At 43.7% G+C, this 11,604-nt stretch overlaps 1 protein-coding gene across 1 annotated transcript in view; it reads left to right on the top strand.

Annotated features, from left to right (window-relative positions):
- The window catches only part of OVOL2 (ovo like zinc finger 2), a 42,118-nt gene extending 30,769 nt beyond the window's left edge, over nt 1-11,349 (top strand). The window contains exon 4 of the mRNA XM_004697811.2: nt 10,709-11,349. Within this exon, the coding sequence (XP_004697868.1) occupies nt 10,709-11,019 (311 nt within the window). The 3' untranslated portion in view covers nt 11,020-11,349. The remainder of the gene's footprint in view (nt 1-10,708) is intronic.
- Nucleotides 11,350-11,604: the final 255 nt, after the last annotated feature.

Below are 11,604 nucleotides of genomic sequence, written 5' to 3'. Positions count from 1 at the left end.
TTTTCTTTTCCTTTTGTGTATTTCTGTATCATTTTGAGTGCTGTTTTCATTCTGTGGTATGTTGTCCTGGTTTGTGCTCTCAGATTCACCTGCTGTTGTTCTTGATTTTTGGTATATAGTGTTTCAGTTAACATTAGTTGTAATTCTAGTCTTTTTATTAATTTTTTGAGGTTTTCCTTATCCGGAACTATCTTTATTTCTCCCTCATATTTCAGGGATAATTTTGAAGAAAGCAAAATAAAGTGAAAAATAAAACCACCTTGTGGGTGGATTCCTCCTCCTTTGGCTGTGTTATTGTTTGTGAGGTGGGAGCCACATGGGTGGGAGTAGCACTGGAGAACAAAGCAGGAACAGGAAAAGGGGTGAGTGGCCAAAAGTGAAGCTTGAATACTGATTAATTCTGCACCAATCTGTACACTGGATCTGCTACCACCAGGGCTCCTAGCGGCCAGCCAGGTAAGAGGTGTAGCTGGCTGGGTGCCTCAAGGGCTGGGGATTGGCCGTGCTGGGGAGGAGTGGAGCTCACAGAAGCAGCTCATGCTGCTGATAAACAGTAAAGAGGAGTCTGTCGGGCAAGCACTGCTGCTTCCACTTTAAGACAGTTGGTTCGAATGAGCTTTTAAGTTGAACTCTCTCACGGTCAGTAAGTGCAGGATATCCCTCCTAGTGGAATCACTAGTAGTTTCTGAGGTGTTCCCCTTCTTGTTATCTGGCCGCCATATTCCCGAGGCTGTCAGCACGCATTAGTCTTGAAGCTCTGCTGAACCTGTGGACCAGGGCACCAACACATAAGCCTCCAGTGACAATGGGTAGTGGTTGTATATGAAGTTCAATGTCTAAACATCAAATCCGGGTCTTTTGCATGGAAGAGGAATTCTACCACTGATATCACTTTCGATGTGTAATTCTTTTTCAAAGAATGGTACCTCACATTAAGCCTGAGATTTTGTATTTAGAAAGGAATGAAATTGCTCTATGAGCATCAACATGGGAAAGTACCAAGAATATTTTTAAGTTTAAAATGTAAATTTAGAAAATATCAGATGAGTGTTTACTCCCATCCTTCACTTTCTAGGAGGGAATCATTCTAGAAGCAATTGGGTTTTTTCAAAAGATTTTTTTAAAGAATCTGCTTTTATTTCCCAAAGTGTATTTCTGAGGATGGGTTCAGGCAGAAGGATGAGGCAAAGTAGTGCTGACTTGATTTGAGGGGCCTGTCCCTGAATCTCACTTCGACCCTAGACTTGCCTCTCTGAATTCCACTTGCCTAGCAGTTGACCCTGTTCATTCCATATCTCTCCTCACATTGACCGAGAGGAAAAAGCTCTATGTGCAAAAGGAAGAGAAAGCGTAAAGTATCTTATTATCTATGAAAAGAATTTTAAGCCATGAGAAATATATGTTTAAATAAATTCACCAGGACTTTAAAGTTCACTATATCAAGTGTTTATCGTGAGTGAGAATAATAAGTTCATAACTTCCAGTTAGGTCCCTTTCCCTAATCTCTTAGGTTGTGTGTATCGAGTTTGCTTGGTGCCAGTCCTGTGCCCATTTGTCCCCTGCCATCTCTAGGTATGAATCAGAACAGGATAAGCTGCACTTCCCCTTTAGGGCCTCCTTCCACTTTGTTGTGTGTTCAATTATCATAGCTCTTTGTCTCATCAAATAAACTGTGAATTTTGAGTGGTTCAGGCTTTGAAAACGTTTTCAGCGGAGAAGTTTGATCCTGAAGTAGCTCCCATGGTATTAGCTTTGATTGGTACTTACCTTGACAGGCCGCCACTCGGGAAATGTCTCACAACACAGGGAAGACTGAGGGAAAAGAGCGGCCGCGACTGGCTGCTTTGCCTACTCTCTCCACCATTCACTGCAGACTGCATTCCAGATCTACTGAGGAAACAACAGCTGAGTCCAATCTGCAGTTGGGGTCTTTCCCTTATCTAAAAGGATGGATGGATGGATAACCAGGCTGTGTCTGTCAAGGGCCATTGAAAGATGTTCAGGTTGTTGAATGAAAATTAAAAAGTCGAACTAACAGGTCCAGTGGTAGCAGTGTCTGATCTTAGATTGCTAAAACCATGAAATCTATCCCTGTAAGTCAGTAATTAAATCAGTAAAAATGTAACTTTTCTTTCTTTTTTAAGGGATCTCTATCTCTTTTTAAGAAAAATAATTTTATCAGGGGCTCTTACAGTTCTTATAACAATCTATACATCAATTGTGTCAAGCATATTTGAACATATGTTGCCATCGTTTTCTAAACATTTATGTTTTAGACAGTGTTCTCTAGAGAAACAAAACCAGGACACTTATAGTTATAGATAGACAGACAGACAGACAGATACAGCATGAAGGAATATAACAGATAATTAGTCCATACAGCAGTACAGTGGGCTCAGTTCAACTCACTTCTGGAAATCCTTCAACTCATGAGGGCTGCTGGATCCAAGGTCAAGGGAGCAGACAGCTGAGTCTTTCACAGTACAATGCAGGCAGTCTGGCCACCAGCAGCAAACAGCAGGAAGGGTCACCAACAGTCAGCCAGATGACAGGATCCGACAGTCCCAAGCTCAAGCAATGTATACACCAGCAGTGTGGTGAAGCAGTTCTCGAAGGAACCTCAAGTTCTAGTGACACAATCCACAGGTTGGGTGCCCCATGGGTAGTGTAGCTTGCAAGTCAAGGCAGAGAACTAGCTAAGGCAACCTCAAGCTATTCTGATCACCAGAGAGCAAGAGAGACAGGTGGGGCTTGCCGAGCCATTTATCTCGTTGCCCTCCAATCAAACTGTGACCTTATTAATCCCACATGTTCCTATCGGCCAGGTTGGCACAATAAACCTGCCTATCACAATGTAATTTCTATTCGAGCCCGTGGTATCAGCTCCTCTTTTTTCCCTCTCTACTCCCTCCCACCCTTGCTAAATTATAAATTATTATTACTTTCATATCTTACACTGACCACTGTTTCCCTTCCCCCATGGTTTCTGTTGTTCTTCTCCCTGGGGGGTGGGGGTGGTTATGTGTGAATTATTGCGACTGGTTTCCTCTTTCTCCCCCTTCTCTCCCCCGCCCCCTTCTCCCTACCCTCCTGCTAACACTACTCCCATTTCTGTTCCTGAGGGGTTTATCTGACCTGGATTCCATGTGTGGTGAGCTCTTATCTGTATCAGTGTACATGCTCTGGTTTAGCACGAAGTGAAAGGCAGGACTGCGGTCATGATAGTTGGTGTGTGGAAGCCTCAAGGAACCAGAGGACTATTGTGTTTCATCAGTGCTATACTGTACTGCACCCTGGTTGACTCATCCCTGGGAGCTCTTACAGATGTTGTAACAATTCATAATTCAACTAGATCAAGCATAATAGTAAAATCTCTGCCACCACCAGTTTCAAAATATTTTCTTTCTTCTTGAACTCCTTGATATCAGCTCCCTTTTATCCCTTCTTCCCTTGTCCTACCCCCCTAGGAACCCTTATGCTATATATATATATTTTTTTTCCATGTCTTACACAATCCGATGTATTCATTCCACTGCTATTCTGTTATTCGATCCTCTTGGGTGGGATTATACAGTTATCATTTCTATCAGTGCCCTCTTCCCTCCCCTCCTCTTACTGTACCCTCAGGAAATCATTACTCCTGATACTGCTTCTTAAGGGTTACATGTCTAACAAGATTAAGGAGGTAAAGGGGCAGTTACATAATCTCCTGTCAACTTGAGCAAAGGGATGGAGTCAATCAGGTCATAGCCAATGATCCCTTTGTGTGGGCATGACCTTCTCCTGAGGATTCTGGGAACTCCTGTCTTCCTCCCTGGAGCCAGGACACACACACACACACACACAAAGATTAATGAGGTAAAAGAAGAAACATAATAGTGAGGGGAAGAAATATTAGAGGATAGTTATGTGTTTCAGCAGTGCTATACTGCCCCCTGTACTTAACATCCCTTCTGGGAGGCCCTTCCGGGAGGGACCATCCAATTATCTTACAGGTGGGGTTTGGTTCTCCACTTTGTCCGCTCTCCTTCACGTCGATATTGCTTGTTTTTTGAACTTCTGTCATCTATTCCCATTGACACCTCATGATCACACAGGCTGGTGTGCTTCTTCCATGTGGGCTTTGTTGCTTCTTTGCTAGATGGCCGCTTGTTTAACTTCAAGCCTTTAAGACCCCAGACACTTTAAATGGAGAGAAAATGTTTTGAGAAACGATGTACAAATGCGCTTTACACAATTGATGTGTGTATGGATTGGGATAACAGTTGTATGAGCCCCTAATAAAATGTTAAAAAAAAAAAAAAAGACCCCAGACACTATATCCCCGGGCACCATCTGCTTTCTTTACCACATTTGCTTATGCACCCTTTTTGTTTCCAGCAATCATGTTGGGAAGGTGAGCATAAAACTGCGAAATTACTAGAACAAACTGTTCTTGTACTGAGGTAAGATTTGAGTAGAAGGAGAGTAAGCAGAACATGGAGGTAGAAAGCGGAACTGATCACAATGATCTATGTGGGGAGAGGGAGAGGGCTCCCCACAAATCATCACAGGTCCGGTAGGCACAATTGTACAGCGATAATAAGTAAAGATTATAGTAAAGTCATAGAAAGCATGAGAGGTAGAGGAGAGAGTGGACTAAAGGAGTCAGACACAATTCATGGCAGCATGCTCTCCTCAGCCCCGCTTGGTGGTCCACATGGGGGAGCCCGGCCACGAGAGCAGGAGAGAGCCCCCGAGGACGAGAACAGGAGAGCCCCCTTTCTTTATTGCTAACCAAGCGTTATATCTTATTAGGGGGACATGATTACAGGTAACCACATGTCACAGGAAGGGGCAGTAAATACACATTGTAGGAAGGGGATCTCTGATAGGCATACGCGTAACAGGAAGGGGATGAGCTAGGGGTGTGCCCATAGGAAAGATGCATGGACCCTAGATTCATGATGGCAGCCTAACCTTGGTCATCCTTGGGCGGGTTTGACCTCTCTGGTGTCTCCTACAAGGAAAGAGACAACTACTATCCGTATCAGAAGGGAGTGGGCCCTACTTGTTGTGGACAGTGGTGTCTGCTTGGTCTAGATGGCTACTTCTGATGACCTCCAAGTGTATAGTCATTCTCAAGCAGCTAAGTCTGGCATATATTTGGGGGAGACAGCTTGAGAGAAATCCTTCTGTTTCCTACAGATCTACATATAACCCCCTCCCTGAGGGAGAGACAACAGAAACCGGTTATAAAACAGGTTTTCTCAGAAGGATTTTGTTGGGAAATTGCCAGCCTCTTGGGATTTGTCAGAAGTGGCCCACTGTCTTAAACTTAAATCATGGCAGAAAAGGAGTCCCCACAAGCCCCCTTTTCAACTGATTAATGTATGATCTTCTCCATATGTTAGACATTCCAGATCATTTAGGGCTAGGTAGCTGTTGCATAAGACCCACTGGCTGTGGCCAGTGAACCCTCAGCTGAGCTTCCAAAGACCAGTGCCACAGGGCCAGAGGTAGCTGTACTATTGCAGGGAGTGGAGGGCCCCCAACAAATCACCACAGGTCCGGTAGGCGCAATTGTACAGTTGAGATATATAAATATTATATTAAAGTCATCCAGAGCATGAGAAATAGAAGAGAGATTGAAATAATGGAGTCAGACACATTTCATGGTAGCATGCTCACCTCCTGGATGGCCATGATCTTACCAGTAAGGTCCGCGTACAGCGTGGGCTGAGGCAAGGTGGGGCAGGGACCTGGCAGGAGGTTTGAGGACCCTGTTTCTTGATAACCCAGGGTTATATCTACTTGGGGGGGGGGTGATTGCAGGTAACCACACGTCACAGGAAGAGGCAATACAATAGGCATACACATTATAGGAGGGGGATGTATAATGGGCATAGGCATAACAGGGTGGGGATGAGCTAAGGGTGTACATACACATGATAGGAAGGGGTGGAACTAGAGGTATACATGTGACAAGAAGGACAAACCCTAGATTCATGATGGCGGCCTAACCTTGGTCACCCTTGGGTGGGCTTTACCTCTCTGGGGTCTACTACAAGGAAACAGTCAACTACTATCCTAATCAGAAGGGAGTGGGTTTTGTTGTGGGATAAACAGTGGTGACTGCTTGCTGTAGATGGCTGATAACCCTTAGGGAGAATAACCCCTGATCTACTTCTGATGACCTCCAAGTGTATAGTCACTCGCAAGCAGCTAAGTTTGGCATATATTTGGGGGAGACAACTTGGGAGAAATCCTTCTGTTTCCCACATACTATAAATTAATGTAATAGAAAATTGCTTTGTACACACACACACTGCAATAGTGCTAATTTCCTGGTATAAATATGCATTGTCAAGGGATGAGAGAGCCTGGCAACTTGATAAACTTTGGCTCCTTGTGTAGCAAACTTTCTTTGAGGCCATCTTGGCAGTGGGAGAAGGTAGAGCCTCAGGGAAGCCCCCGTAGTGGAAGAATGGCCCGCTAGACATAAATACATAGAAAACACAGAAGAACATCTACTTGGAGTGCACTTTCTTCTTTTACCTCAAGCTCTGATTTGTCTTCACATGGCACTGTTGGACCCTGTGTTAATTCATTTCAAATGGTTATATTTTGTTCATCCTGAATTGTTTGCGTTAATTTTTTATTTCTATTATATTTCATTAAAATATTGTTTCTCTTGACTGCTGAGTTTTTGGTGCCACCTTAAATTTCATGACTGAGGCATATGCCCACTCTAATCCCAGCCCTGGAATGCTACAAAGAGAAAAGTAACTGCCCAAATAGTTACTGTTAATATTAAAGTACTATTATTAATACTGATACGTGGTCTGAGATCGCAAATAGCACAGAAAGGGACACAGTGGAAAACATTACCAACCCCGTCCCCCCTCCCCTACACACTCACATGCACATTCCAGGCCTTCTCTCCAGAGCTTGATTATGCTTTCAGAAAAACTCATGCTCTATGCGCTTTACGTCAAATACGAATTCTCGTGTTTGACGGCCTGTTAGATTCTTCCCGGGAGCTTTTAAAAATCCTACTGCTCATGTCTCACCCAGAGTAATCTTATATATTTACATATCTCTGTCTATCTATATAGCAATCATCTATCTATTCACACAGACACATGTGCATATGTGTGTATGGGTGTGTACAGAAATCTCGAGTAATTCACAAAAGACGAGGCAGTGGATTTAGGAGTGGGAGGTGCATGGACGGAAAAGGGATGTTTTCTTTTTCACCTAAAAGTTCTTTTCTATTCCATTTTATACTTTTATATTTAAACAATTTTTGATGTAAAAATAAGAATACATCTTCCTTATCCCAGGCCCAGGCCTAGTACCCAGGAATTGGTACAGGGATTTGGGGGTTCTTGTGTCTTCTCAATTTTAAGGTGGTCCGGTGGCGCCTCCAATTTCAAGTTCCCCCTGCAGGAAGTTCCTTGTCTCTAGGGTTTCTCTGCTTGTGCTGCACTGTCCCCTCCTTTAGGAAAAGACCTCACTATGATTGTTCCTGAAGTTTGCTTATTTCCCTGAAGCGTTTACTACAGTAGCTGTCCATAGCAAATGCGCAATCAGATCTGTTAAAGTGCAAAGATGGCATCTCCTTAAAATCTGTCCTGTGAGGCTTCAAGTTGACCTCGTTTTTTCTGTCAGAAAGCCCAACCTTCTCTTTGTGAGGCCCTCGCCACAGGCCTGCTGAAGGGATAGCCTTGCACAGTGGAAGATGCTGAGTTGAAGGTGGACCGTGGTCTCCGTTCAGCCACAAACTCACCTGATCCTGTATGACTCCAGACGAGAACTAGCCTCAGTGATGCCGCCGTGAAACCAGTTCGAATAGCAGGATAGGGGTGTTTGTTGAAAAACAGATTCCAGATTCCAACCCAGACCCAATGAGGCTTAGGAGAAAGATAGAAGACATTAATAAGCTACTAGGCAATTCTAAAGGTTCTAGCTAATTTATAAAATATTGCTCACTGAATTAATTAATACCACCCCCCTGTAGGTTACAGTTATATTTCTGTATCTGAGCTTCGACCCCCACAGAGTTGTGACAGTCTAATGACAAGGAAAAAGCACTTGTGCCTTGACACGCGGAGCTCTCCACTGTGTGCTGTGCCAAAGCACAGTCCATCTAGAAGGAAGCCTCACGGGGATGAACCCGGTGCTTATCGCCTTGACTCGACACAAGCTGCCCCATGTGTATCCGAGCAGCCTGGGCTCCCTAGGATGTTCAATGACCAGGTTGAGGGAAGTAGAGGTGGGCGGGCGTGAATCTCTCATGTTCCGGTTAGCAGTTAATCGTGCTAACCTTTTGTACCACCCAAAGACTCTCACTAATATTAGCCATATTCCAAAGCTAGCCCAAGATCTTGTTTAGAAATATATTCATAGTTGTGACCGATGCTGTCAGTATCCCACCCAGGACATCATGTTTACCATTTCTGGGTTTCTCTCTATCATAGGGTAGATACTCACGGTGTCCCTATAGGACAGGGTAGAACTGTCCCTGTGGGTTTCCGAGACTGTAATTATTTATAAATTATTTATAAAAGTATAAATTTTCATCTTCCTGCCAAGGAGCAGCTAGTGGATTCAAACTGCTGACTATCTAACATAACCCATTATACCATTGAGTCTCCTTTCCCACTTACAACTCTGTCTAAGGAGCCTCCTTTGCGCAAGGCCAGACGTCCCAGGGAGGGGGACTCAATGGCACTCAGGATCAACACTCAAACAATAAGTGATGGACCTGGTAGACAGACACATCAGTTCTGAGGGGTGGGACAACTCAGAGGTGTATGTTCTATACTGTGTCCCATAGTTCCCCAGCAGGCCTGAGCTCCAGTTACCCACAGCAGTTACGAGCTTGATAACACCAAGTTATCTGTATTCCTTTTCATGCTTCTGAATTTCCTTACAGGTGTGTACTGAGATAACCAAATAAACGACTTTCACTGTGGACTTCATATCAGTGTCTGTTTCCCTGAAAACACAAACTAAAATAAAAACGAACTTTAATTTGCTCACTATAAGATTAAAACAAACTCACGGCCAGAGAGTCAATTCTGACTCATAGTGACCCTATTGGGTTTCTGAGGCTGCAAATAGCTACAGAATTATAAAGCCTCATCTTTCTCCCACAGACTGACTAGTGGCTTCCAGTTGCTAAGCTTTTAGCCAGCAGCCCCACACATAATCTACTTTACCACCCAGGCTCCTTCACATTAAAACACGAAGGCATAAATGTGGGAAGGATAAAAGTCTTCCTCCCAGGGCATAGAATGCCAGGTGGAGTTTGATCAAGTGCAACGAGGAATTACTGAGAGCCAAACAAAGGTCAAACATGATAGTGGGATAGGAGGAAAGTAAAAGGAAATAGAGGAAAGAACTAGAGGGCAAAGAACATTTATAGAGGTATAAACAGAGGCATATACATATGTAAATATATTAATATATAATGATAGGGATATAGATATGTGTACATATATTTATATGTTAAGTATTAAGGTAGCAGGCAGACATTGGGCCTCTACTCAAGTACTCCCACAATGCAAGAACACTTTGTTCTAATAACCTGGCATTCTGTGATGCCCACCTTCTCGGCATGTTCACTGAAGACAAAATGGGTATATAAGCACATGTGGTGAAGAAAGCTGATGATGCCCCGCTATTAGAAGATATATGGCCTGGGGTCTTAAAGGCTTGAAGATAAACAAGTATCCATCTAGCTGGGAAGCAACAAAGCCCACATGGAAGAAGCACACCAGCCTGTGTGATCATGAGGTGTCGACAGGATCAGGCTTCAGGCATCAGAAGACCCAAAACAATCAATCACATCAATGCAAACGAGGTGGGTGGAGTGGAAACCTAAAGTCCATCTGTAGACAATTGGACATCCCCTCACAGAAGGGTCACAAGGAAGGAACAAGCCAGCAAGGGTGTAGTATAGCACCGAGGAAACATACAACATTCGTCTAGTTCTTTAATGCTTCCTCCCACCTACTATTATGATCCTAGTTCTACATTACAAATCCGGCCAGACCAGAGCATGTACACTGGTACAGATAATAGCTCTTGACACATGGAATCCAGGTCAGATAAACCCCTCAGGAACAATAATGGGAGTAGCGATACCATTAGGGTAAGGGGAAGGTGGGGGGGAAAGGGGAAAAAAGAGGGAACTGATCGCAATGACTGAAGCATAACCCCCTCCCCTACCCACTGGGTAACAAACAACAGAAACATGGGTGAAAGGAGACAACAGATGGTGTAAGATATGAAAGTAATAATAATTTATCATTTATCAAGGGTTCATGAGGATGGGAGGGAAGAAAAATGAGCTGATACTAAGGGCTCAAATAGAAAGAAAATGTTTTGTAAAGGATGATGACAACAAATGTACAAATGTGCTTGACACAATGGATGTATGTATGGATTGTGATAAGAGGTGTGAGAGCTCCCAATAAAATGATTTATTAAAATTTAAGTCTTCCTCCCAAATCCAGCACCCTTTAAAAATTGTATTCATAACCATTTTCATATGATTTGCTCATGTGACTGTTACGTTCCTGTATAGATGATTTGTGCCTTGTTTTAGGCTTTTCCTCATTGTCACAGATACTGGGACATAAGTTTTACTGACTCCATAGTTAGAGATTCTGGCTTCACTGTTGGTCAACTAGTGATATGTCTACCTTCGTCCTTGCAGGCATCCGCCCCTACAAATGTGACATTTGCAACAAAGCCTTTACTCAGCGCTGCTCCCTCGAGTCCCACCTGAAGAAGATCCACGGGGTGCAGCAGCAATATGCCTACAAGCAGCGCCGGGACAAGCTTTACGTCTGCGAAGACTGTGGTTACACAAGTCCCACCCAAGAGGACCTCTACCTGCATGTGAACAGTGCCCATCCGGGCAGCATACTTCTCAAAAAGACATCCAAAAAATTGGCAGCTATTTTGCAGAACAAACTGACATCCACATTGCAGAGGGACGCCGACCTGAAAGAGGAGGAGAAGTAAGGGAAGGGGAGTTTTGTCAACACTGCCTAGTTTACACGGTGTTTCAGTTTTGCGGGACTCCCACTTCTCTGCATCTTTTCATTTTCTCTCTGTGTCTTTTGGGACCTCACTGGGGCACCCACTCTGGGACTATCAGTTACAATAGTGACATCAAGCTCCTGGTGAGCACCGCTGCATTTGGCTTCCCACTGGTGAGTGCATGGACATTTATTTTCCACACGCTGACAGCCACGGTCACCATGCAGGCATGGAAGCAGAGGTGTTCTGAAGGGACGCCATCATTTTATGGTGTCTTGAAATAAAAGTATTTCCACTTGAAATGCTACTCAAGCAAGGAACGTGAACTTCGTTATTCTGCAAGAGTTTACAGAAGTTATTTTAAGAACTGAAATGTTCTTGTGAAACTTAACTTTAAAAAACCCAATAAAACAAAATGGGAGAGTGTTGGCCTGTTCAGGGTTGGTTGTGTGATGTTTGACTTCCAGTTGTCGGGGATTTTGATGATTTTGTATTAGGAGATGGCTCTGAAGAGGCATATTTTGAGCACTGGGTAGAGCAAATAAGCAAACAATATAGGAAGATAAA

The sequence above is a fragment of the Echinops telfairi genome, unplaced genomic scaffold (assembly GCF_000313985.2).
Source record: "Echinops telfairi isolate 266 unplaced genomic scaffold, ASM31398v2 ScPeMD7_5592;HRSCAF=6446, whole genome shotgun sequence".
Classification (NCBI taxonomy): domain Eukaryota; kingdom Metazoa; phylum Chordata; class Mammalia; order Afrosoricida; family Tenrecidae; genus Echinops; species Echinops telfairi.
This window is presented reverse-complemented; position numbering and strand designations above follow the sequence as displayed.